General features: G+C 46.0%; 2 protein-coding genes and 1 non-coding gene across 3 annotated transcripts; all 3 read left to right on the top strand.

Moving 5' to 3' along the window:
• Nucleotides 1-151: 151 nt before the first annotated feature.
• On the top strand, nucleotides 152-1,058 carry LOC123407277. The gene has a single exon (XM_045100379.1). It carries the CDS (start codon nucleotides 208-210, stop codon nucleotides 949-951), a length of 744 nt encoding a protein of 247 aa, XP_044956314.1. The 5' UTR covers nucleotides 152-207; the 3' UTR covers nucleotides 952-1,058.
• A 3,960-nt stretch (nucleotides 1,059-5,018) lies between these two features.
• Nucleotides 5,019-11,401, top strand: LOC123407276 (ATP-dependent 6-phosphofructokinase 6-like). Its single transcript, XM_045100378.1, has 14 exons — nucleotides 5,019-5,329; nucleotides 5,865-5,911; nucleotides 5,990-6,029; nucleotides 6,146-6,208; nucleotides 6,289-6,426; nucleotides 6,821-6,979; nucleotides 7,127-7,180; nucleotides 7,430-7,498; nucleotides 7,588-7,717; nucleotides 10,048-10,088; nucleotides 10,201-10,422; nucleotides 10,553-10,598; nucleotides 10,680-10,834; nucleotides 10,926-11,401. Exons 1-14 carry the CDS (start codon nucleotides 5,222-5,224, stop codon nucleotides 11,136-11,138), a joined length of 1,485 nt encoding a protein of 494 aa, XP_044956313.1. The 5' UTR covers nucleotides 5,019-5,221; the 3' UTR covers nucleotides 11,139-11,401.
• A 593-nt stretch (nucleotides 11,402-11,994) lies between these two features.
• LOC123414342 lies at nucleotides 11,995-12,148 on the top strand. The gene has a single exon (XR_006614335.1). It is a non-coding gene; the product is annotated as a U4 spliceosomal RNA (small nuclear RNA).
• Nucleotides 12,149-28,000: the final 15,852 nt, after the last annotated feature.

Genomic DNA, 28,000 nt, shown 5'->3' with positions numbered 1-28,000 from the left:
AGCTGAACAAACGGGGCGCTACTACAGTCGCCGAGCTCGCCGCGCGCGAAAGCCTACCCACTCGGAACAAACTCCACACCCACCTCACGCATCAGCATCATCATCATCAGCAGCATATATAAATGCCTCTCCGAAGCTCGGGGTCGTGTGAAGAGCGCGCGCACGCACGCACGCACGCACAGGGTGATAGCTAGCCACGCCGCGGAAATGGGAAGGCCGGACCACGACGGGGCTGCGTCGCCGTTCGGGGTCGGCACGTCTCCGCCTCTCTCCGCCGCGTCCTCTCCTTGGCCGCTGCTGCCGGCACCCAACCACGGCAAGACGAGGTCTGCAGGAAGGAGGAGGCACGCCGTCGTCAGGCTCATCTGCTCGCCCTTCGTCGCCGTCTTCGGGGCCGCGTGCTCCGCCGGTGCAGCTGCACACGACGTCGACCAGGCAACGAGAAGGCCGAGCCTCGAGGAGCTTCTCAGGATGGAAGCGTCGTCGTCGGATCTCGTTGACCTCGAGCGGCCCAAGGAGCCCGCTGAGATGGTCGACGCGTACGACGACGACGACGACGACGACTCCTGGAAGGAGAGCGCCATCGTGGTGTTCGATCTAAGCGAAGGCGGCGACAAGAGCCGCCGCGACAAGGACGAGGCGCCATTGGCCGTCTCAGAAGATCAGCACGGCGCCATTAACGTGAAGGAGCCCGCGCAGGAGCTCGACGCCGGCGGTGGCGGCGGCGCCATGCTGTCCCCGAAGGCGCTGGTGAACGTGGAGAAGCTCGTGGTCGTCCTCGCGTCGCTGGGGGCGCGCTCCAGGGCACTGAAGGGCTCGTACGGCAGGCTGGCAGCTGGTCGCCGCGTCGGCGGTGCCGATGATGGCAAGGCGGAGCTGTTCTACGACCGGCCGATCCCGCTGGGGCGGAGGTGCCGGGTGCAGCACCTGCACGAGTCCCCTTATCTGTGAACGTGACTGCTTCGTTGAGGGTGGCAGTGCTTGTGCTTTCGCTGTCGAGTTGTATCGTATGTCTGTGGAATTGTGGATGACCTACTTAAACAAACTTGGGTTGGAAAGGGTAAAGAAGCTGTTCACTATCAGGTACGATGAGGCCCGTCTTGGTCGGCAGTTTTAGCCCCCGTTACCGGCGTAAAAAGTGGCCTCTAATATTTGAAAGGGTGTGGCTTGAGCTTAATCGACTGAGATTTAACCAAGTCGTTGTTTTATAATATCAATCTTGATGGGATCCGGGTTTGACATGTGGTGGATGGAGAGGGGATCGGCGTTGATTTTTCTTTCTTTTTCTTTTTATTTTCTTGTCTTTATATGCTCCATCTTAAGAAGCATAGGGTCGTGGGCAATGCAAAATGCTTAGCGAGGTGTTTAGAAAAATAAATTAGTTTTTCTGAAGCATCGATATTTATTTGTGGAGGATAGACACTTAAGGTCATTTCTAAATGTTCCCCTATCGGGCCGTAATGGATGATAAATTCGGTTACCCCCTTATGGTGCACCTAACCGAACCCAATACCGTATAGTGGAGTAAAAATTATACTTCACCTCCCAATATCCCTCCAATGTCCTTAAATATGCTCACTCCTGTTGAGGCCGAGTAAAACCGCCGCCTCTCTTCCTTCCACCCCCGTGTCGCACTGTCTCCCGCCGCCGCAGACAACATGCCCCGCCGCCGCCACCGTCTATCCTTCCCCCGGCCCAAATGGATAGCCCAGTCCCTTCTAACACCCCGTCGTCTTGTCGCCACTTGAAACCATCCACACGCCGCCACCCGCGCTGAAGAAAACTTTAGGCATGGAAAAAACCCACCGTATCCAGGCTCCTCCCCCAACCGCGGCAATGGCCTCCGGGGTGGCGACCACATCTTCGGGCACTACTCGCTGCCGTCCCGCCACTGCCCCCACAGTCAAAAAAACTCGAAAGTCGATGACGACGGCGACGACCCTCGTCGAGGTGGATGCAAAGAAGAAGAAGGCCACAACAGCGCCTCATCCAAGGATGGCTCTTTGTGCGACCACTCCGACACCCCCTACAACCACTTCTTCGGCGCGGGCACGGCTGCAGTGGGCAACAAGAACTGCGCCCGCTAAGTGCTTGATGACATGCTAACAAGGTAAAACAGATGCCAACATTTCGGTCGATCGGTGATTATTTGTAGCTGAGGTATTGTAGCTTCTTTGTTTCGTTGTTGTAGAGTGGAAATAAACACATTCAAGTTCTTAGCGTCCTTGGAGCCCGCGGCCACGTTGGGACTTGATGAGCTCAACTATGAAAACATTTGGCCGCAAGCCCTTCATGTTGCATCATTGCTACAAAGAGCTATGCAAGAACGAGAAGTGGATCCAAAGGATAGCGGAGACCACTCCAAAGAAATCAAGGTTGAGCATATTCGTTGAGGAGGACAACGAGGTTGCCGAAGATTCCAACAATAGACCGAAAGGTAACAAGAAGAAAGAAGAGAAATGTGTTCCGTGGCACTTACAAAGAAGAACTTGTGGCCATGATTGAGACGAAGAAGGTGTTGGCGGTTGAACGCAAAGAAGAGAAGATGACTTGGTGGAATGATCTGAAGATGTTGGAGGATGAGAAGTGGAAGGCCAAGTTGGCGGTCGAAGAATAGAAGGTGAAGGCGGAAGAGCATAGGCTTGCACTTGAGGAGGACATGATTTGTGATGCCAAGAAGGCGAAAGAATGTGCTATCATGTCCGTGAATTCAAACACAATGGATGAAACCGCAAGAAAGTACTAGGACCTTACTCGTGGAGAGACCTTGGAAGCTTCTCTTTGTAATGTTGGTGGTGTACGAGGGGTGGTGGTGGTGATGGTTGTGGCTAAGGGGATGGTGGTTGTGATGGTGATGACGGCGGTGGCCGAGAGAGTGATGGTGATGGGTGTAGATGGTTGTGGTATGGATGATGGGCATGGTGATGGTGATTTCTTCTCAGAGCACCCCATTTGAGTGATGGTGGATGAGGGGGTGGTGGTTCATGCCATTGGTTCGCTCGATCCACAACATATACATGTTATGCTTGTGGTCATTTTGGATCAAACATTATGTTTGAAATGGTGTCTTTTGGGTGAACTTTGCATGTGTTTTCTTTGAAATTCGTGATGATGAAACTATATGTTATGATGGTTATATTATGCATGTTTTACTTTGAATGTTTTCAAAATATATAGTGTGTAGTGTTTGATTTGATGCAGCTAGAACACAAAATTTATAAAATTTTGTTTTTACTCCACCGACTATGGGAGATTGATTGGCTAGGCGCGATCATCGTCAGTGAAGTAAATTTTCACTCCACTAACTTTACTACGCCGGATCCTCCCTTGACTTTTAAGGGATCGGTTAGAAACGGCCTAATTAGGCACCCTTCCTATGTAGATAAGACATGGTGTTTGAAAAAAACTCATTTTATTTCACCAAACACCTTACATTGTACAAGGCCTAAGCGTGCTCTGCTAGAGAACGAGTGTGATATGCTTCAGAGTGAAACATGTATGTGCTATGTAATAAAGTATATCGTGGTACACATTAGTGGCTGAGCTATAAAAAAATGTTGGACGGGCTGGATATACAAACACTGCTATCAAATTAAAAATTAATACATTATTATGAGATGAACTTCCTGTATTGCTTCAGTCCTCGACGGGCCATGGCCCTTTGAGCCTTGCAATAGCTCCGCTGGTGGTGCACATATGTGCTTCGTTATTCCACTTCCAAGGGAACACCCGTGCTTCACACATGGAGCAAACATACACTTCACGATGGAGCGCACTTGTGTTTCACCTTCCGAAGCACATTTTCAAACACACTTGTGTTCTATACATTGTAGCACATCTTCATGTTGCGGCTGAGCACATTTTTGTCCTTTTCAATTGCACATGCTGCAAAAGCACACACCCACACTTCATGAAAATCGCACTTGTGCTTTACTCGTGTGTCTACGCTTTGCAGGGAGCGCCCCTGTGCAGCCGTGCTGCGTCGACACCTCACACACTCTCATGTGCGCCGCGGTCCACTAAAGTGACCTATGCAGGATGGTCCCAAGGGATACCTCTAAGAGCATTTACAACAGATGATGTAAACATCGATGCCCTAAAGTGGTTTTATAGTAGGAGAGAGAAGATTTTGGGCAATAGAAGAATGTATGTTGTAATCGACCCTCTAAAACAGGTGCCTGAAAAATGCAGCTTCTCATAAGGATCAAATGGTGGGAGTCTAGGAGGCGGACTGAGAGGCGAATCTGACGGTTGTTGGGGCATCGAGCTCAATTCCGGTTGGCGTAGCTCGTCGGGGCGCCTAGGAATGTTGTCAGGAGGGACAATGGGCCTGAGTGGAACCTGGAGTGTGGCCAACTTCGAAGGTGCTGCACAATCCGAGCGTTAAATGGAGCCACTGCTCGGCCGTGTACATGTTGATCGATTGTCGTCCTCGTCTTCTAATCGACCTCATCGACCGATATCGGTGCGTCAACCTTTTCGACCGACGAATGAATGGAGGAACGACGGGAATCGATGGCGGCATTTTGAGCTTCGACGTCGGCAAAGGGGGTCGCCGTGGACGTTTTGTTCGAGGGGGTTACAGCGGACCTTTTGTCCGAGGGGTTCATGGTGGACGTTTCATCCGACGGGGTGCCCGCGAGGCTTGGGACGTTCGTACGTGTACCATTTTATTCTTGATTGAAGATGCCGTCGGTTCTTCGTATGGGAAAGAAAAGAAGAAGAAGAAGAAAAAGATGATTGTCGGTCTACGTGCATCGGCAGGGTGCAGACGATGATTGTCGGTCTACGTGCGCCGTACGAATCCCGGCTGGAACCTATCCGGCCGGGCCCACCCGCAGCCTGGCCCATACCAACAAGTGTCGCTCCATTCCCCAATGCTTTGCCCTGTGCCGTACTCTTCGGCCGTTTCCCAATCTCTCTACGGAAACGGAACCAGTCTCGCCTCCCCGTCCCACCCCCCCTCCCGTCGCCGTCAACCCTCCGCCGTCCGTCGCCACGCGCCACCGTCGCCGTCGCCACAAAACAGACCCAATCCGAACACAATGGGGTCCTCCCCCGCGGCCGCTCTCCCGCATGGCGTCGGCGTCGTCGCCGCTGACCGACGCCGCCGCTGCTGATCCCGACCCTCCCACCCTCGCCAGGCCCTCCCCATCCTGCACCACCTGCTCGACCGCCGCGACACACCGCGGGGGAGGAGCCGCAGAGGGCGACGCCCGCGATGGACGGGGCTCCGCCGCCCAAGCCCGAGGCCAAGCTGGCTGCCGGCGAGGCCGGGTACGTCCTCGACGACGTGCCGCACGTCTCCGACTACCTCCCCGATCTCCCGGTGAGTTGCCCGCCCCCGGCCCTACCGTCCCGGCGAGGAGCGTGCTCCTGCGTGCTGCGCGGATCGATCCGGGGGGTCGGACCGGTCGCCGCCGCGCTAGATCGCTGGCGCATGGAGCAGTTGGGGCATAGCAGTTGACCTGCCGTGGGATCACGCGGCAATGACGGAGAACGTGGAATCCGATCAAGATCCCGCGCGATCCAAAGCTGTTGCTGTCTTTTGTCATTTAATACTATGGTACCTTTTGTTGGTTACTAGTCTAGTAGTTCTATTTGCGTCATGGCGTGGGCGCTTTTGGGGATTGGAACAGTGCTTGATGGCCATTGAAAGTGGTCACCCAACTTATTAACCTTTTCATCTTCGGTTTGTTTTCGGGGAGTAATCTAATTCTGCGATGAACTTTCAGTTATTATGTGATAAATTACAAGTGCTAAGGCAGGGGAAAATGTTGAATCCACAGCTCTGACTTTGAGCTGAATAGTAATAAACTTTTACCTTGTGATCGTGGTGACCATTTTGCTGTTTGATTTGACAGACCTACCCAAATCCGCTGCAAGATAACACGGCCTACTCTGTTGTCAAGTAAGACTGAACTTGCTCCTGGCTGGTCTTCCTCTGTATGCTGTTGCTGACTGCAAAACCAAATATTCTGTTTTGCAGGCAATACTTCGTTAATCCGGATGACACTGTCTGTCAGAAGGTGAATTCTTGAGAAATTTGCCGTGAACTCGTGCTTCCTTTCTGTCAACAAAATGACAAGTACTTTGGTTTAGTCAGTCTTCATTTTGATTCGAAGTCTTGCACGGCTCAATGCAGATTGTTGTCCACAAGGATGGCCCAAGAGGAAACCACTTCCGCCGTGCTGGACCTCGCCAAAGGGTATATCACGCCGTTTTTATGCAGACATAGTGACGACAAAGAGAAGGGTTGTTCTCTAACCTTGTTTTTGTTTCCATCAGGTCTATTTTGAACCTGACGAGGTCCATGCATGCATCGTCACCTGTGGAGGACTCTGCCCTGGGCTTAATACTGTAATTAGGGAAATCGTATGCGGCTTATCTGACATGTACGGTGTCACCAAGATACTTGGGATTCAGGTAAGTCGCTCCACTCGCTTCTCATTACATTGCATCACAAAGTCCAGTACCAAGAAGCTATTTCCCCCCTGGATTCTATTGCTATCCGTATCCTGGAATAAATGGTATATGCTTTCATTATTTCTGGTACAACTGTCCAATCATATCAACCTAATATCCAGGAAGATGCATCATGCAAAAGACAAGTATGAATAATGGATATCTATTCCAGTTTGAGGATTCAATGTTTTGACCTAGTGCCGGAAAAAAATATACCAAATTTGGGCTACAGCAAGTTTTTGATGTGTGGGATTAGGAATAATAGGGGAAAAAATAACAATGGCCTCACAAGAAACTGAGATATCGATATTACATTGGTTCTCTATCTTCTAATATTATGATTATTTTTGTGTAGGGTGGGTATAGAGGTTTCTATGCTCGCAACACCATCGACTTGACTCCAAAGAGTGTAAATGACATTCACAAAAGGGGTGGAACTATTCTTGGCTCATCACGAGGAGGCCATGACACCATGAAGATTGTTGATAGCATTCAGTACCGTGGTATAAATCAGGTGAAGTAAAGAAAAATCACCATTTATACTATTTTTCCTTCTTTGTCTTTTAGGATCACTTTGTTCTTCCCTTGCATTATACAAGTTATTTCAAACCTAAACACTGTAAACTTGTGCGTTGGTTTCACTCTCTCGTTTCTTCTCCAGGTGTATGTTATTGGTGGTGATGGTAGTCAAAGGGGCGCAGGAGTGATTTTTGAAGTAAGCTCAACTATAAACCAGAAGAAAACTCTCTTTAAGCTGATTGAATTAGAGCTCTTATTCCCAACATTTGTCGGTTATAATATCCTTTATAGCTATATCCTTTATAGCTAGCTTATAATGTTAATCAAATGACATATCACATTAAAATCAACTGTATATTCTTACCTTTTTTTGCTGATATTAAATCAACCGTATATTTTTTTAAACAAGTTTGTAAGTGTACTATTTACATTAATCTTAATGCAGGAGGTTAGAAAGCGTGGTCTCAAAGTTGCTGTTGCTGGCATTCCTAAGACCATTGATAATGACATCCCGGTAATACTCTGCTCCATGCTATAATGATATTACAGTGATAATACATTCTTCCCTTTGTATCCCTGAATGGATTGCTACCCTTGTTACAGGTAATTGATAAGTCATTTGGTTTCGACAGTGCAGTTGAGGAAGCTCAACGTGCCATAAATGCCGCTCATGTAGAAGCTGGAAGTGCTGAGAATGGAATAGGACTTGTAAAGCTAATGGGTCGATACAGTGGTAAGTTTATAGTAGGCAACTGTATACTTGGACACAATATCATATCTATTAGCCAATTGTCTCCTTTGACACATTTAGCTGAAAAAGTTGCCTTGTTAATATATTTTCTGAAATAAGCATCTTTAAACAAACTAGATGATGCCCTGCGCGTTGCTGCGAGAAATGTGAGGACATTTTTTGCAAGGAAAAGAAAACTAATTATACTATATAAATGTGGTAACAAATATAAACGTACCAAAGCAGAAGCACCATGTATGAATTATTAGTGCATCTGACGGTGTTTCGAACATTGTGAATAATTTCCAAGTCATCAGAACTATGGCTAATATCGTTGAACCTTTCATGTCCATACTTCAAGTTAGGCTGAAAGGTTTAAATTTATAACATCAACTCGAAAATTTGAATGTATGGAAAAGTATGTACAATCTAGAACACGCTTACATAGAAGATATTTACACATTTCTTGCATCACATAATAATAAGATTAGTGTGTTTGTTGATAAACATGCATCAGTAGATTTTGCCGACAAGAAATGTTCTTCCTGAAGTACTGTCGGTAGCTTGCAAAGTGGAATGGCAGACCTGAAGCACTCAAATGGCAAAAACTAATTGGTATATGACGTATATTCTCACTCCAGTTCAACGATGTATGAATATTATTATTATTTATCATATCACACTAAAAAAATAAAATGCTATCACTAAGTGTTTGGAGAAAAGCGGATCAACACTTAAAACCAAAGATCCTTTCCTACAACGTGCTTGTGCTTTTATTGTTTGGACTGTCTACGGTTGCTGTGATCTTTTCTTTATAAGAAACACTCACAGAAAAAAAAACTGAAGAACAAAGCACATGACCCGCTTGTTATTGTAGTCTGAAGTTGGACATCTTGTCTGACCAACAGGAAGGAGCACCGAACGACCATGCATAATGGCCTCCTCCCCAGACGCAGAACGTTAGCTTGCCAAAAAAGACTATGATTGTTGCAGAATGTTGCCGCAAGAGCTGGATCAAGCACTTCTCTGAGCAGTGGTTGAGGCCCTCTCAGTGGAGTCGCCACGCTCAGGTCGTTCGTTCCAGACAAAGAAAAAAGCTAGCCTCCCCAGCGGCAAGACAGCTAGCTTCTTCGCATAGAAACGGAGACGGCATCAATATGGACCGGATGTTGCGCTGGAGTCGGCGAGGCATCGGTGGCGAGGAGGCCAGCAATCGTGCTGGAGAAGCCCACCTGCATGCAGATTGCAACCGGTGAGAATTTGTGGAGGAGTCGAAGAGCCGTCACAGCCTGGCGTCCGGAAAGTTGGCGACAGCGAGCGGCCAGCCGGCAGAGCCGTAGGAGCGTCATCACGTGGAGTTCGCCGTCCAGCCGCCGTACCCTAAAATGGGAAGAAGATAGGTCTTTGTTATGAGAGGGAAGAGGACTCTGTTGTTGGTCAGTGTTCAGTGTCCACGACTGGAACCCTTCCGGTGCCATCGCCGGTTATATGCTGCAGTTAGGAGGAAGATGGGTGGCATGAGGGAGTTGAAGGGAAATGGTGTAATGTCGTCGTTACTTTCAGTTTCGTCTCCCCGTAGATGGCATGAGGGAGTTGCCAGTGGCACCTTAATAGAGGAGATGAAGGATTGGGATGAGAAAGCGTAATCTGTGCCTTGATTAAGAAAATAACTAATGACATGGGAGCATGCACATGCAGTGGGCCAAGTAGTTTACCGCTAATCTGAGATGGGGCTAGATTCAGTCGGTCCGTTGACATCCCACGTCTGCATGTTTACCGCTGTTGTCTTGCTGATTTGGCAAGTGAGGTGGATAGCTTGCATGTCAAAAGAATTAAGGTAGTGGGGGACTCCTATTTAGATATAGTATATTCCAGTGCTTCTTTTGGAACTCTTAGATATTTTGTTAATATCAACTGTTTCCTGTGAAGTTTTACTATTACTTATTGCTGTTAACAACCTAAGTGTTATCTACTGCTCTAAGGAAATCTAAACCAAACTTGTTCACTTTTGTTGTTAATTTATTTGTGAATTGAAAATTTAGATGCATGTCTTGTGCTGCTACAGCTAATTGTTGCATGTAACTTTCCATGCTGTTGCAAGTAAAACACATCGCAGTAGCTGACATATGTAACTTTATCGGGTTTATGGGTGTTCTGCATTCTTTTGGGTAGCATTTGGCTTGTTCCCCTTGTTTGTGAATGCAACACTTCAACTTTTAAAACCGAACATATCTATGTGACGTAGCAACTTTTGAGAGTAATAATGTATGTTTGCCCATTTACTCATTCTTCTATACCATAATTTTGATCCAGCACTATTTTAATTGATGCAGGTTTCATCGCACATTATGCCACCCTAGCAAGCAGAGATGTGGTATGTTAACTTCTCCAGCAAGTGGGAACTTTTTAATCGTACCTTTACGCTGGCTTCATTCATGTCAACTTAACTAACTAACACATTTTTTTTTTCATTTTCTGTGTATCAGGATTGTTGCTTGATTCCAGAGTCACCTTTCTATCTGGATGGTGAAGGTGGACTCTTCAAATATATAGAAAAGCGGCTGAAGGAGAATGGCCATATGGTCATTGTCGTTGCGGAGGGTGCAGGGCAGAAACTTATTGTCGAAAACATGAAGGAAATGGGGCAAGATGCTTCTGGCAACGCACTGCTTCTTGATGTTGGTCTTTGGTTGTCGCAGAAGATAAATGTGAGACTCTTGGAAATTCCCTTTGCATCGTCGATATGTCTACTTTGTGTGGTTTGACATTTCACTTTTTTAGCTCCTTTCTGCGCTAGCTGACACCGTTTTGTTCCTTTTTTTTATGTTGCAAATTCAGGAGCATTTCAAGAAAAACAAGACAACCATAAATCTGAAGTACATAGGTCAGTGGTCAGTTGTTTCTCTAACTTTCTCGGTCTGACAGCAAGTCGGTGCTTAATTTCAGACAACCATGCCTTTTGCAGATCCTACATACATGATACGCGCCATTCCTAGCAATGCATCTGATAATGTGTATTGCACATTGCTGGCTCACAGCGTGGTCCATGGAGCCATGGCTGGATACACTGGTTTTACCGTTGGCCAAGTAAATGGCCGGCATTGCTATATTCCCTTCTACGTAAGCACTGCATTCAGAACCACAATGTTTGATTTATATACTGTTCCAGTGCCCTCCATAACCGGTTCTTTGCTCCGCTCACCAACTCCAGAGGATCACAGAGAAGCAGAACAAGGTCTCGATAACGGACAGGATGTGGGCAAGGCTTCTCTCCTCCACCAACCAGCCGAGCTTCCTCAGCAAGCAAGACGTCGACGATGCCAAGGTCGAGGACGAGAGGACGGCCAAGCTCTTGGACGGCTCGCCTTCCAACCCCAAGGTCGAAGATAAAGTTGCGACTTCCAACTCCAACGGTGCGAAGTGAGGCTGGTGCGCACCGATCAGTACCCGCCAGCTGTATTTGTTGGTTGTTCCAATTGCCAAGTCACGCTTTAGTTAGTTCATCTTCCAGTCGAGATTCCAGTGTGGTAAATAAATATGCACAGTTGGCTGGTTTGTTTGTGTCGCACATGGTTCAGTTTCTCTATTTCGACCTGTTACTGTTACTGGTAGGGCCTGGTTGATCTTTTCACAGGTTGAAATTTCCACCAGGCAAATTTTATGTTAACTTCAGATTTCTTTGTGGTATGGGTGGCGTTTCTTGTCCATGCATGCCAATAGACAGTGCTCCCTTTTGTTGCCGTTTAATAAGTAAAGCACGAGTAACAATTCCCCTGCAGAAAATAACAATAACAATTAGAGTCACTATTTATAAATACGGCGGAATAAATGCGCTTGACCCGCAAAAAAGAAAAGAATAAATGCACTTGGACATGCGATGAACAGATGAAAAATGTAAAGATAGAGTTGTATAGGAGTATATGATTTCGTTTTTCTTTTGTGTGTGTAAAACGAAGCGGAAAGCAAACTGTTGGCAAGGACCCTACTCGTATGCAGGCGTTTTTTTTTTTTTTTTTTTGAGCGATACGATTCCTTTCGTAGAATATCTTGTAATCGGACCATCATCATCATGGGCCGAAGCTCCCTTGACGTGCAGCAGAGCAAAGAAAGAGGCTCGAGCAGAGAAGCAGCCGAGATGAGGATGCATGTCCCGTCCGTGAGGTACGTACGTCGGTTGTTTTGCTGGTAATCTGATTATTAGTCCCACCTCGCTGAGGGAGTGTGGTGGCAAGGGCTGGAGGTGTGTATAAGAATGGGTGGTGGGCGTACGGTATAAAGTCATCTTTGCGCTTGGGGCAATGACGCAGCTAGTGAGGTAATACCGAGGCGCGTCAATTGCTGGTTGAAAACTATTTCCAAACCCCCTCTTTGGCCCTCATGGGCCACTGAGAATTTCTGAAAGGGCTCCCTCTCCTCTTTGGAGAGGGCAAGGCCCTACAAACTCAATATTTCAATTTTAAATTTTGCACTGAAAAACAGTATTTTTGCTAGTTGCCATGGTGGACCTGCCTTTCCATGGCCCTCAAATATGGCGTTTTGCATGAACGAGGCTCGGCTGTCTACGTTGGTGGCGGCATTACCTGTGTGATGTTGAGGTCGATGCCCATGGCCGTGTGGTGGCGGAGCAGAGCACGAACTCAGGGAACGGTGCTGCGGCACACAATGGGCCGAGGAGCTGGTGCTGGCGGCAGTGGGAGAGATTGGTCGGCATGAGGCGGCTCATACTCAACATGAAGAGTGTGTGCGCCTTGCAGACGACAGACTCCTTGTGGTCGAGGGCGGCCTGGTGCTGTAACGCACATCGTTGTGTAAATTCATGAAATACCCTCCTTGAGCAAAATAAGCAAGCAAAGGAAGCTACTTCATGCTATAAAGAAATCAGCGGGCCAAAATTCAGCAGTTAGCCGCATAATTCTTCTCTGGATGCAACCATAGTAGAGCATGCGAAAAAAAGCAGCGTAAACCGATACTGAAAAACGTAGTGCATGCAATAGATTTTTTTTTTGATTCTTGATAACAGAGCGCTCATAGCAAATTCTTCGAACTACACTAACCCGCAATCTTGGGCCACAACTACTTTTTCACCGGCACCACCGGACGAGACAGAAAGGCACATGACATACATTTCGACCATACTGATTGTACCAAATACTTCTGACATACTAGCGCACACTCTTATGCAGGTTTCCGTATGGCTGGACTATTTGCAAACAGAAAGGATGGATCTGAAGCATTTCTCTTATAAAAGACACTGGGTTCGTAGGCAGTACGAAGGCCTCCACGTCGCCCTATAACGCTATGAATAGTTCTGTGCCACCGCCTGTAAATTCGGTGCCCCGCCGGGGGCATTTTTGCCATTTCATGCGTAGACGTATAACAGCCAGCCGCTCCTGTGGAGGAAACCTGGCCGCCACTCTCCTCTTCCTGCCGCCTCGGCTCTCTCCTCCCTCAAAAGCATAGGCCCGCTGCCTACCTCCTCCTCTCTCGATCCCCAATCCAACCCAGCCGCCGCCAACCTCCCACTAGTGGGGACAAGGCCTATAGCCCCGGCCCGTAAGGGGCTTTAGGCCTAACCTTTAGTCCCGGCCCTGTTCCAAGCCGGGACCAAAGGTGCTCCACGTGGGCGCCTCGGAGCGTCCTCAGGGGCAGGCCCTTTAGTCCCGGGTCTTAACACGGACCGGGACTAAAGAGTTTCTGCAGATTTTGTTTATTTTAGGGTTTTAGGGTTTTAGGGTTTAGGTGTTCGGGAGATTAACGTGATGCCTCGTTTGGTGTTCGGGAATTAGTTTTCATATAATTCTAAATATACATGTTTATGCATATATATATAAGATCGAGACCTGAATGTTTGGAATATCGACAAATACTTAGCCATGGACAGGGGTGCGTGGAAGTTAGCTATCCACGTTCCAGAGCCATGACTTGGTTTCGAGATCTTATGGGTTTCAACTCTAGCCTACCCCAACTTGTTTGGGACTGAAAGGCTTGGTTGTTGTTGTTTTATGCATATATATATATATAAGATTAACTTATCTTACAAGCGAGCATATATATACAACTATATGGAGATCTGAATTACCGGGACTAGAGCCCGTCTATTCGATTACATGGACCAACATCAGTAATGGCCCCTAGCTACACTAAATCGTCCTTTGTCATCTATAGCTTCCGTCCTCAGAAAGGTCGCAATCTCCTCTGCAACAGCAATCGCGCGTTGCTCTGGTAGGGACTTCTCCCTCATGGCCGTGTACTATATAATAAGAGGAGATGAATATGAATATCAATCATGATAACAAAGAATGACGGGTAAAAATAGAGGTGTGAATGTTCATTGCTTACGTCGTATCTGTGATCCTTGTGCTCAGAGGTAAACGTGTGAATGGTCTCGCAAACATAGTATCCGCATAGATGCGTCCCCCGTGGCTGCTGGTCGCACTTTACGAGAATAGAATATATATAATCAAAATAATAATCTAGCATCATAAATGTATTGAAAATAGAAGTATATCATACTACTACTTACCTGAGCCGCTCTAAAGATCAGCTTCTCAGGCTCGATACCGGGAGTCACGCACTTGAACCGCTTCCAAACCCTGCCGACAAGGAAAATGATTTGCTAAGTTTTTCATTAATTGATATATCAGAAAATCATCGAAAGAGACCGATAGAGCGCAAGAATGATTAAATTACCCTTGGAGCATGTCCTGCAGGCTTTGGAACTGTTCCAAGGTTCTCGATAATGGGTCGAAGGCATCAACTCTTCCCTTATCAATTTGAATGTCCAACAGAATCCAATGGAAGCTGCACATGTATATATATATATATGTGTGTGTGTGTGTGTGTGTGTGTGTGTGTGTGTGTCAGTAACTTATCAATTACACTTATAAGTGAATGGACACAACAGAGTAAAGACCCTCACCTAAAGTTGTATGGAAACAGTATGTGGTCACAGAAGTTTTGATCTGTTAGAAACCTTAGAAGGTTTTCCTCCGTCTACTTGGGTTTATCAGTTAGCGTCGCTATATGTATTTTATCTGGGTCAATAAACCCAATATTTAGGATGTTCCTACTTTTACATTCCAGAATCTTCATTCTGCATAATAGAGTACAAGTTATATGTACACAATGAATTGAAATAACTAAACAAGTTATATGTAGACAACGAATTGAAAAACTTACAGACAATAGCAACTCATAAGCGATTTGTCGAGGGCGTCGGCATTGTACATCTGGAAGAGTTCAACAAAGTCGATATGGATTTCTTCGGGGCGGCCGTAGTACTCCCGTGGGACACTCACCACGATCATCGTTCTCTCATTCTTTGATTCACTTAAGTACCATGTATGCAAGTAACACATATTTGTTGGGAGATCATCTTTGCTGACCAAAGGCGCTCCCATGACAAACTGTGGCTTAGGGGCTACCACAGCCTTGGGTAACCTGTCGTCTTGGGAAGCCAGAACGTCTTCAACCGGGATACCCCATTCATCCGCCCACTTCTTTGATAATTCCAAATCTTGCCCCTGCACCAGAGGGGGGGCATTCTCGGGTAACACCCTGAGGGGTGGGATCGATTGTTTGGCCTGTTGTCCAAGCTGAGGAACGTCTGATCTTTTTTTGCTTGTAGTTGAACTTGATTTGCTCCCACTTGCACTTGCACGTGATCTGCTCTTTTTCCCTTCCTTCTGCAATGTGCGTGTATAGTCATCAGGCTTATGGTGTAAGTCATACTGTGATGGAAGGTTCGTGAAGTATTTTGCAAATGCTATTTGCTTCTCGGTGTATTCCGGGCGGGGCTCGGGTTCCTTCTTTTTCATCTGCGCATATGATGTTCCTTTGCTATCCTGGCGTTTTCCTCGACGGTACGATCATAAGGTCTGATAGGAAGATTAGCATGAGGTACCTTTGGGAGGGGTGACAGTTTGCGCTTTGGGGAGCTCCGTCGCTTAGAAATCATCGACGGAGCGTTCTTGCTGGCACGCTTCCGCTTAGTATCCGGAGCGGGCGGCGGCGGAGACGGACGACCCAAGTCCGACCGTGGTGATCGAGATGGACTCGTGTTGTGCTGGCCGTCGTCATGTGGAGGGCTTGGAGGTGATGGAGGTGTAGGTGACCTGCGACGACTTAGAGGCGGTGTTGTCCTTGGGGCCGAGCCTGGAAGCTTGATGTAGTTCTTGTCCCATAGGATGACTGCACCCAGTACTTCTCCGAGTGTCCTCTCATCTTCGGGTCCAGCTATGTCGAGCTCCATATCATGAAACCCCGCCATGATTTCATCCACCCCGACTTTAGCAAAGCCAGTTGGAATCTCACGGCCATGCCAGCGTGCATCAGGGCCAGAAGGTAAAGCTTGTCCGACGGCCACCTTCATGGATATGTTCTTGAATTTCTGATGGAGTTCACATGATGTTGACTCCTTGATTCCATCCACGGGGTAGCCGGGACCGCCCTCTATCATTCTTCGTGCATCGTCGGGCGGGGCCTCAGATTCAGCCACGCTGCTTTTCCGCTTAGATGGGGCGCCGGTAATATCGAGTGCAGGATCTTCCTGGCGCGCTACTCCTCTAAGCTCATCAATCTGCTTCTGTTGCTCGTTAATCCTGGCAAGCAACTGGTTGAACTTGTCATTCTCCTCATCCTGCTGTCGCTTCTTTGCTCTCGCTCGGCTTCTGTAAGTGTCTTGGTCTCTGGCAAACCCAAGCCACCACGGGTAAGAAGGACCGAAGCCTCGCGTTCGTCCTCCATGTTCGTCATTGCCGAGGACCAGTGTGAGCAAATCTTTCTCTCTATCTGCAGTGAACTGTCTTTTTCCCTCCTTAATTTCTTTCACTATCTTTTTCCAATTCTCCCTGGGTATCCTAAGACCGTCACTACAGATGAGGTCCCCTGTTTCTTCGTCGTACGAACCACCATGCGCAAGGAACCAATTTCTTGCTCTCAATTCCCACTCATCACGGAGTGGTTCAGGTATGATGCCTTTAGCTAGCAGATCTTGCTCTTTCTTATCCCACTTTGGGATGGCAGTCTCATAGCCCCCTGGCCCCAGCGTGTGGTGATATTTCTTCTTGTCGGCATTTTTCTTGTTCTTTTCTGATAATGCCTTGGCATCTTCTGACTCCTTGTACTCTTGAAATGCCTTCCAGTGATTCGCCTGCTTGGCTAGATACCCCTCGAATACTGGCACTTTCTTTGTCTTCAGATAGTTTTTCCATAGCTTCTTCTTCCAGCTACGGAACAGTTCGGCCATCTTCTTTAGAGTCCACTGCTTGACTTTGGCCCTCAGTTTGTCTGCGGCGTCTTCATTCTCACATTCTGGCAGGTTAAAATGTGACATGAGATCATTCCAAAGATTATCTTTGTACCTTTCGGCGACATAGTCACTATCGGCTGCCCCTTTGCGCTTGTTCCACTCCCGAACGCTGATCGGGACGTGATCCCTAACGAGAACTCCGCATTGCTTCTTGAATGTGTCAGCAGCATTCTTAGGAGGCTCGATGTGGAGGCCTAAGAGGGAGAAACATTCATCAAATGAATGTATATGTATACAATATAGAGCTATCTCCAATATTTTTCACATATTACAAGTGATTGTCGAACTTCATATGTATACCTCGCCGGACTTTATTATTTCTCCACCGGCTTCTCCACCGACTTCTCCATCAGTGGAGCTATCACCTTCTCCGTCATTGGACCTATCTCCTGCCCCATCGACTTCATCTTCGTGTCGGTCGACCTCCATTCCATATCCGGAGGGGTTTAGATATGACGACGGAGATTCAGCTGGTTCAATGTCGGGGCCGTCTTTGATTATATCTTCGAGAAGTTCTTCCTCTTCGAGGTTCCTGATATGTGGATCCATAGTTCTGCAAAAAACGGACATTTGATTAACTAATAAACTAACAAACTATATAAGAGGGGTTGGAAACTTCGAAGTGTAGTTTTATATAGGAGGACCTTTAGTCCCGGGTCTTGGCTAGAACCTAAACTCTAAAATATGTCTAACGGATTCTCTTAACCTTTAAGGATTTAACAAAATGGCGACATTCTAGATGTGTAGAAAATGATCCTATTTTTCCTGATCTCATCTACCCTTCTATACGTCACATTGTCTAGTGTCAAAGGACTTTGTTGAACTTTGTACCAAAAAAGAATTATTCTATCAGGAACTCCGTTCCAAAACAACTTTAGTCCCGGGTCATGGCTCCACCCGGGACTCCTAGATTTCTGCATAGTATTCAAGGTAGGAGTACTTTTCCAATTTGAGCATTCAATAAGCAAAACCAAATCGTAAAATAAAGTAGTATTCAAATTAGCATGCATTCAATTATAAGCAAAACTACATCATCTCTTGTGTTCGTACATCGTCAAATATTATCACTAATACTCCTCGAATACTATCATACATATAGCATCACTGATACAGCTAGAACCGTAGCTCCCGACGGGTATCGTCGCGGGTGGTGGACACCTAAAGAGAAGGAACCATCACAGGATCATAGCTCCAGTGACATCCCTGAAGAACCTGCCAGGTATGCTCGAACCTGCCCTCCAACGCAACCATGTAGAGACGGACATGCTCATCCTCCTCGCTGACACGGTGACGTACCACCTCCGCGGTGTCCGGAAGCCTCGGCACCGTCACTGGCCCACACGACCGCCACCAAACAAGGATCGGATCAACAACGGGCTGGCTCCTCACCAACCTACGCCCCCCGAAAGGTAGCACCTCCTAATACGAGCCGGGCGGAGCCCAGTCCCGGACATGACCCCTCTGATCAAGCAGGTGTCCTCCGCCGAGTCGACGACGAGGATGCGGGATAGGCATCATAAAATGAACTAAAAAAATAAACTAGTTCTATTAATTTTCTAAAAAAATGAACCAAATATTCTACAAATAACACTTAAGCATATACAATAGCAAAATTAAGCAATAATCTAAAAAACACTAATTAAGCATCTATATACGTAGAAATGTCTTCTTCTTCTTCTTCTTCTTCTTCTTCTTCTTCTTTCTTATTTTCTTCTCTGCTTCTTCTTCTCCTATTTTTCTTCAACTTCTCTTCTTCTACTTCTCCTCTTCTTCTATTTTTCCTCTTCTTATTCTCCATTTTCTTCTTTTCTTCTCCTCCTCTTCTTATTTTCCTTTTTTCTAATCTTATTTTCTTATTTTTTTCATCTTTCTTCTTCTTGTAACCCTAACCTAATTCTAAATATTACTAACCCTAATAATCTAGCACAAACCTAATAACAATAGGAATTAAATGACAAAAAAATCTTTTCTTCTTTGCTTCTCCTTTTTCTTCTTTTCCTATCCTTTTTCTTCTTTTCTTCTCCTTTTTCTTCTTTTCTTCTCCTTTTTCTTCTTTTCTTCTCCTCCTCACCGGCCGGCACGACGGCGGCGGTGGCGTCCCCACCGGCGGCTCGTCCTTCGTACGTGTTGGGGAGGAGGAGGGGGCGGGGGGCTTACCGGAGTGGGCAGGGCGCCGGCGCCGGCGAGGAGGACGGCGAGGAGGACGGCAGGGCGACGAGGAGGCCGGTGAGGAGGACGGCGAGGAGGACGGCAGGGCGACGGCGACGGCGGGCAGCCTGACGGCGTCGAGGATCCGTTGCCGCGCCGGGCAGGAGAGGCGAGCGAGAGGAAGAAGAGAACAAAATGGATTTTCGTCCGCGCCGTATATATAGTAGGATCTTTAGTCCCGGTTCGGGGCTCGAACCGGGACTAAAGACACCCTTTAGTCCCGGGTGGAGCCACGACCCGGGGCTAAAGACCCCTTTTCGGCAGGCGAGGAGGCGGGAAACGAGGGGCTTTAGTCCCGGGATCGGGGCTCGAGCCGGGACTAAAGACACCCTTTAGTCCCGGGTCTAGCCACGACCCGGGGCTAAAGACCCCTTTTCGGCAGGCGGCAGGCGAGGGGCTTTAGTCCTGGGTCGTGGTTCCACCCGGGACTAAAGCCCCTCCGTTGCTGCACGATAAGTTTAGTCCCACCTCGCCCAGCGAGGGGCACTCACACTAGTTTATAAGCCCCGTCGCAGCATCTCCATCGAGCTCCTCTCTAAAGCAGGCTTACGGGCCTAAACAGACTGTAAATTTAAAAATTGAAACTATATTTGAAATTATGGAGAAAATTCAACTTGAAATCAAAGTGAGGTCACTTTGAATTTAGCTTTAATTTTCTCTATAAATTCTCATATAGTTTCAATTTTTTATCTATTTTCAAAAGTAATTATTTTGACTATCCAAACAATTAACTATTTTGTTATTTTCAATTAAAAACTATGTTTATTAAAATTCTTTTTGTATATTTGAGAATTTGACAAAACTATGAAAATGAAAAGTGTTTGAAATTGAATAAATAATTCAAAACTACTTTCTATTTTCAAAATTAATTATTTTGACTATCCAAACTATTAACTATTTTTGTTATTTTCAATTAAAAACTATGTTTATTAAAATTCTTTTTGCATATTTGAGAATTTGACAAAACTATGAAAATGAAAAGTGTTTGAAATTGAATAAATAATTCAAAACTATTTTCTATTTTCAAAATTAGTTATTTTGACTATCCAAACTATTAACTATTTTTTTATTTTCAATTAAAAACTATGTTTATTAAAATTCTTTTTGCATATTTGAGAATTTGACAAAACTATGAAAATGAAAAGTGTTTGAAATTGAATAAATAATTCAAAACTATTTTCTATTTTCAAAATTAATTATTTTGACTATTCAAACTATTAACTATTTTGTTATTTTCAATTAAAAACTATGTTTATTAAAATTCTTTTTTGCATATTTGAGAATTTGACAAAACTATGATAGTGAAAAGTGTTTGAAATTGAATAAATAATTCAAAACTATTTTCTATTTTCAAAATTAATTATTTTGACTATCCAAACTATTAACTATTTTGTTATTTTCAATTAAAAACTATGTTTATTAAAATTATTTTTGCATATTTGAGAATTTGACAAAACTATGATAATGAAAAGTGTTTGAAATTGAATAAATAATTCAAAACTATTTTCTATTTTCAAAATTAATTATTTTGACTATCCAAACTATTATTTGGTATTTTTCGTGCATTTACTTTTTTTTTGAGCTAGTTGACCCTAAAATTGAAAAGCACTACAAATGAACTCTGAAAATGTTGAAAGTTGGCATGCTATCATCATTTCACCCACATAGCATGTGTTAAAAAGTTGAGAGGGCTACGACAAAAACTGGATGCACTTCATGTACAAAACGGACAATCTCTCTCGAAGTATCAAGGTTTCGAACGAGAACTCATCTCTTACAAAGGGATTTCATTTTTTTGAACTTATTTGAACTCCATACTTTTTGTGTGTTCAAAATGCACCATTCAAAGGCACATCACAAAATTTCAACAATTTCTGACTTCATTTGGTATTTTTCGTGCATTTACTTATTTTTTTTGAGCTAGTTGACCCTAAAATTGAAAAGCACTACAAATGAACTCTGAAAATGTTGAAAGTTGGCATGCTATCATCATTTCACCCACATAGCATGTGTTAAAAAGTTGAGAGGGCTACGACAAAAACTGGATGCACTTCGTGTACAAAACGGACAATCTCTCTCGAAGTATCAGAGTTTCGAACGAGAACTCATCTCTTACAAAGGGATTTCATTTTTTTGAACTTATTTGAACTCCATACTTTTTGTGTGTTCAAAATGCACCATTCAAAGGCACATCACAAAATTTCAACAATTTCTGACTTCATTTGGTATTCTTCGTGCATTTACTTATTTTTTTGAGCTAGTTGACCCTGAAATTGAAAAGCACTACAAATGAACTCTGAAAATGTTGAAAGTTGGCATGCTATCATGATTTCACCCACATAGCATGTGTTAAAAAGTTGAGAGGGCTATGACAAAAACTGGATGCACTTCGTGTACAAAACGGACAATCTCTCTCGAAGTATCAGGGTTTCGAACGAGAACTCCTCTCTTACAAAGGGATTTCATTTTTTTGAACTTATTTGAACTCCATACTTTTTGTGTGTTCAAAATGCACCATTCAAAGGCACATCACAAAATTTCAACAAATTCTCACTTCATTTGGTATTCTTCGTGCATTTACTTATTTTTTTTGAGCTAGTTGACCCTGAAATTGAAAAGCACTACAAATGAACTCTGAAAATGTTGAAAGTTGGCATGCTATCATGATTTCACCCACATAGCATGTGTTAAAAAGTTGAGAGGGCTATGACAAAAACTGGATGCACTTCGTGTACAAAACGGACAATCTCTCTCGAAGTATCAGCGTTTCGAACGAGAACTCATCTCTTACAAAGGTTTATTAAAATTCTTTTTGCATATGTGAGAATTTGACAAAACTATGAAAATGAAAAGTGTTTGAAATTTAGTACATTCCATACATGCATTACATAAAAGGTTTAATACATTATTACATTATTGCACCAATATTCCTATCTATTATATCTGTTTTCTTCTGGGTCGTAGCCATGGAGAATCTTCATCATTCAGTAGGATGCTTGGGTCAGTTTTCAAACACTATTATAATCTACTGACATGAATTTCATGAAACTTATTATAATCTACTGACATGTATGTCTTGTCATCTACTCCCACGATGTTTCTTTTCCGTGAAAGAACTATGTGGCGTTTTGGCTCATCGGACGATATCTTCTTTTGCTGATTTCTTTTTCTCGTTTTTGTAGACATGTACTTCACATAGAAAACCTGAGAGACATCATTGGCTAGGACAAATGGTTCGTCCATGTACGCAAGATTGTTGAGATCCACTGTTGTCATGCCGTACTTTTGGTCTACAACTACCCCGCCTCCTGTCCGCTTCACCCATTTGCACCGAAACAAAGGGATCTTAAAAGTAGGTCAATAGTCAAGTTCTCATATCTCCTCTATGTACCCGTAATATGTTTCCAAACAGTGCCCATTCTCGTCTGTTGCATCAAAGCGGACACCACTATTTTGGTTGGTGCTCTTTTTATCTTGGGCAACCGAGTAAAATGTATTCCCATTTATCTCATACCCTTGGAAAGTACATATAGTCGAAGATGGTGGCCTGGCCAAACAGTACAGCTGATCTCCAACGGTGTCGTCATTCATGAGATGTGTCTGCAACCAACTGCCAAAAGTCTTCTCGTGTTCCCTTTAATCCAAGAGTCAGCCTTCCCCGGGTTTTCGGAGCGTAGAATATTCTTCTGTCTCACGATATACGGAGCCACCACGGTGGAATTGTGTAGAACTGTGTAGTGTGCTTGAGAGAAAGAATGCCCGTCCATACATACTTCTGCTTTCCTTCCTAGTGTGCCTTTTCCTATCAGCCTACCCTCATACCGAGATTCAGGAACACCAATCGGCTTAAGGTCAGGAAGAAAGTCCACACAAAACTCAATGACCTCCTCTGTTCCATAGCCCTTGGAGATGCTTCCTTCTGGCCTAGCACGGTTACGAACATATTTCTTTAAGACTCCCATGAACCTCTCGAAGGGGAACATATTGTGTAGAAACACAGGACCGAGAATTCTAATCTCTTAGACTAGGTGAACTAGGAGGTGTGTCATTATATTGAAGAAGGATGGCGGGAACAACAACTCAAAGCTGACCAGACATTGGACCACATCAATCTGTAACCCTGACAGACTTTCTCGATCGATTACCTTCTGAGAAATTGCATTGAGGAATGCACATACCTTCACAATTTCCAGGCGAACATTTTCCGGTAGAATTCCCCTCAATGCAACCGGAAGCAATTGCGTCATAAGCACGTGGCAGTCATGAGACTTTAGGTTTTGGAATTTTTTGTCTTTCATATTTACGATTCCTTTATATTCGACGAGAAGCCAGTCGGGACCTTGATACTGAAAAGGACTTCAAAGAAGATTTCCTTCTCTTCCTTAGTAAGAGCGTAGCTGGCACGCCCTTGAAACTGCCCTGGATGCATGCCATATCTTCCTTTATGACGTTCCTGGTCCTCCCGTGCTTCCGGTGTATCTTTTGACTTCCCATACAAGCCCAGGAAGCCTAGAATATTCACGCAGAGATTCTTCATCAGGTGCATCACGTCGATTGCCGAGCGGACCTCATGGACTTCCCAGTAGGGTAGCTCCCAAAATATAGATTTCTTCTTCCACATGGGTACGCTCTTATCAGGGCCGTTAGGAACAGGTTGGCTGCCAGGACCCTTTCCAAAGATTACTTTTAAATCTTTGACCATATCGAATACTTCAGCACCAGTACGGATGACAGGCTTCCCCCGGGGTTCTGGCTTGCCATTGAAATGCTTGCCTTTTTTCTTTAAGGGATGCTTGGGCGGAAGAAAACGACGATTGTACGGGTACACATTCTTCCTACATTTGTCCAGATATATACTTTCTGTCTGATCCAAACAGTGCGTGCATGCATTGTATCCCTTGTTTGACTGTCTTGAAATGTTACTAAGAGAAGGCCAATAATTGATGGTTACGAAAAGCAATGCTCGAAGGTCAAATTCCTCTTGTTTGTGCTCGTCCCACACACGTACACCTGGTTCGGCCCACAGCTGTAAAAGTTCATCAACTAATGGCCTTAGGTACACATCAATATCGTCGCCGGGTTGCTTTGGACCTTGGATAAGCACTGGCATCATAATGAACTTCCGCTTCATGCACAACCAAGGAGGAAGGTTGTAGATACATAGAGTAACGGGCCAGGTGCTGTGACTGCAACTCTGCTCCCCAAAAGGATTCATGCCATCTGTACTCAGACCAAACCATAAGTTCCTTGCGTTAGCTGCAAATCTCGGGAACTCTCTCTCGATTTTTCTCCACTGCCGACCATCAGCGGTGTGCCTCAACTTATCGTCTTTCATACGATCTTCCATGTGCCATCGCAACAACTTCGCATGATCTTTATTTCTGAACAGACGTTTCAACCGTGGTATTATAGGAGCATACCACATCACCTTGGCAGGAACCCTCTTCCTGGGTGGCTCGCCCTCAATATCACCAGGGTCATCTTTTCTGATCTTATACCGTAATGCAGTGCGTACCGGGCATTTATCCATATTCTCGTACTTCTCACCGCGGTAGAGGATGCAGTCATTAGGGCATGCATGTATCTTCTGCATGTTCCAGAAGCCAGAGGGCAAACAAGCTTCTTTGCTTCGTACGTGCTGGCGGGCAATTCGTTCTTTCTTGGAAGCATCTTCTTCATCAGTACCAGCAACTTTTCGAATGACGAGTCAGTCACACCGGTCTCTGCCTTCCACTTCAGCAATTCCAGTGTGCTACCCAGCTTCTTCTGGCCATCTTCACAAGTTGGGTACAACAATTTGTTGTGGTCCTGTAACATCTGCTCGAACTGCAACCTCTCCTTTTCTGTGTTGCAACCTCGCCGTGCATCAGAAATGACCCGGCCAAGATCATCAGCGGGCTCATCTGGTTCCCGTTCTTCATCCTGATCTTCTTCTTCATTGTCTTCCATTGCGGTATGAGCATACTCAGGGAACATAGATCGGTAGTTGTCATCATCGTTCTCTTCTTCTTCATCGTCGTCTTCCATCATAACCCCTCTTTCTCCGTGCTTGGTCCAAACATTATAGCCCGACATAAAACCGGACCGAAGCAGGTGGCTCTGAATGACTCTTGAGGAAGTGTAATCCTTCTCATTCCGACATTCAACACATGGACAAAACATATAGCCACCACCATGCTTGTTCGCATCGGCTGCATCTCGAAAAGAATGCACGCCTTCTCTGTAAGCGGCTGTGTGTCGATCATCGTACATCCATGGATGGCTCATCTGCGTTATACGACAGTATATCAAATACAATCACGATCCTAAAAATTAGTACCGCACGGTCTAAACGAGGAAATATAGTTGCTAACCTTTTAGAATAAGTAGAAATAAAGAGGAAGAGGTTTAAGCGTGGCTCGGGCATCTCATATCGTAGTTGTGTTCGGTGAACTGAAGCGGCATCGCTCTAACACACATTTCAACAAACATCTCTAGTGCATCCAAGAAAAATGGAGAGCTAGCACACACCCACACTCTTCCATCCAAGAAAAATGCAAGGAAGAGGGGAGAGGGGGGCTGTGGCCAATATATATAGGCAGATAACTTTAGTCCCGGTTTGAGACACAAACCGGGACTAAAGGTGGCGCACATGCGGGCTGCACACCGCGTAGCCCTTTAGTCCCGGTTTGAGACACAAACCGGGACTAAAGGCTCCTTACGGGCCGAGACCAAAGCCTCATGGGCGGCATTGCGATTTGGGGCGACGTGGTCGGGCCTTTAGTCCCGGCCCAGAGGGAGGCCGGGACTAAAGGGTCTAGGCCAAAGGCCCGTTTTCCACTAGTGTCCGTCGTCTCCCCCAACCCCAGCCACCGCTCATCTCCCCTTCCGCTCGGCCGTCTCGTCTCCTCTGTTGTTGCGTCGCCTCTCCCTCTCCCTTCGTGCTCAATAGGAGGAGCCGGGGTCGCAGCTGCACCGCATGACGATGGGCGAGGGCGAGCTCCAGCGCGAGCGCGTGGACCCATCTCCCGCACCGACGGGGTCCCTGGCCTCGAGCTGCGCCTCTGCACTGTTCTCACACGCGGCCGTCCTCGCCATTCTACCGATGCAGAGCTCCTCCATGACGGCATCCTCCTCGCCATTCTGCCGGTGCAGAGCCTCCTCCATGATAGCATCCACCGGATCCGGCCGGCCCAGATCCACACACCTCCTCCTTCCTTGGCAGCTCATGGAGTCCCCCTCATGCGTCAACAACGTGCGACTGCACTCGGTCTTGCTTCCCGCCGTCCCGCCGTCCCGCCGACGAGGCCCACCGCATGCCACCACCAACGTCATCTTCGTGGCGGTAGAGGCGCAGCTCGGGCCCGGGGACCCTGCCACGTGTGGGCGCGCCGGTGCCGGCGTCGTCTCCATGGTATTTTCTTCTCCAACCTAACCTTTCTGTGTGCCAATATATATGAGATGCATAAATCCCGACTTTAAATCAGAATCAGGTAGCCAAAATCGGCAGCTACAACATCCCCAGCCTATCTGTGACCATGAAATCAGAGGTATTGGGTCAAGAGTTACTCATTACTGTGGTAGGTTTGTACTAACAATGCTGTTTTTTGACGAATGTCTGGAGTAGTTGGAAGCAAGTGTATCCATTTGATACGTACTTGAACCATCATAGAATTATTTATCCCATTTTTCAGTGAATATCTTTTTTCGAATAGAGGAGCATGGCTCTCTATTTTCATTCATCCTAAAAACTAATAATTTGCAGGGTTTTTAATGGTAATAAGATTGACACTTTTGATTTTGGTGTGATACTACTGGAGGTTGTCTCTGGCAGGCCCATCAGCCCGAGGTAGAGATAATGAAAGAATGAATATGCTTCCTTTCCTTGTTAACCCTGTACACTTGACAATGCCTCATTTCTATATAAAGTCACCCAACTTTTTCCTATTTATTGCATGCCAATTGCAATCGGCGCCAACAGCAGAATGACTGAGCAAGAGGAGGAACTTCGTCGACCAAGCCGTGAGTGTGACAGCCCGATGCCGGCGTTTCAGAAGATTCCCCCCTTCTTTCTGTTCTCGTCGTGTGTCTATTTTCTTTTGTCGCATCATCATCGCATCATGCGCATCATCAGCATTGCATCGGCATCTCCGTTGCCGCCAGTTTTCAAAACTTGCATCCGTTGTTAGTTGCCGGTTCACGTCGTTGTCCGTTCTGAGCCCGACCGCACACGCACGCGCCCGCGGCATCGCCGAAACCCTGTTTTAAAAAGTGTGCGTAAAACTTTCTCTGATCGGGGTGAAACTTGACATGCGGTCGTGATTAGTTATAGCTAGGCCGCCTATCGAATTTCGTCGCGATCGGAGTCCGTCTGGTACCCGAACGGTCAACCGTAGCGGCACCGTATTCGGTCTACCGTCGGACGTGTTTCGGTGTTTTAAATCTTGTTGCCGCACCGCGCTATTTCCCTCTCACCCCTACATAGCCCATCTACACAGGTCAGTAGTGCCACCTAGCCACTTCCTCCGTTCGTGGTCATTGGATCGTGATCGGACGGACGAGGTCCACCCCACCTTAGACCAACCCTATATAAACTCCACCCCCTAGAGAGACCTCTCTCACTTCACTAGGGTTCCCCCCTAGTCGTTTTTGCAGCCAACCCCCTAGAAATCCCCACCTGCTAGCCCACACCCTTCAAATCCCGCAGCCCAAGCTCCATAGCCTTTCTCAGCCTTCGGATCCGAGATATGGGGCTCAGATTCGCCCAAATCCCCACCTACCGGACATGT

Source organism: Hordeum vulgare, chromosome 7H (assembly GCF_904849725.1).
Source record: "Hordeum vulgare subsp. vulgare chromosome 7H, MorexV3_pseudomolecules_assembly, whole genome shotgun sequence".
Taxonomy (NCBI): domain Eukaryota; kingdom Viridiplantae; phylum Streptophyta; class Magnoliopsida; order Poales; family Poaceae; genus Hordeum; species Hordeum vulgare.
The sequence above is the reverse complement of the archived record's forward strand: the minus strand, read 5'-3'. Positions and strand labels throughout refer to the sequence as shown.

Excerpts from the sequence above, each read along its gene's own strand:
- LOC123407277 (XM_045100379.1), top strand. The coding sequence starts at position 208 with ATGGGAAGGCCGGACCACGACGGGGCTGCGTCGCCGTTCGGGGTCGGC.
- LOC123407276 (XM_045100378.1), top strand. The coding sequence starts at position 5,222 with ATGGACGGGGCTCCGCCGCCCAAGCCCGAGGCCAAGCTGGCTGCCGGC. Across the intron at positions 5,330-5,864 it reads ACTACCTCCCCGATCTCCCG|ACCTACCCAAATCCGCTGCA; the intron begins GTGAGTTGCCCG and ends TTGATTTGACAG. Across the intron at positions 10,599-10,679 it reads CATAAATCTGAAGTACATAG|ATCCTACATACATGATACGC; the intron begins GTCAGTGGTCAG and ends TGCCTTTTGCAG.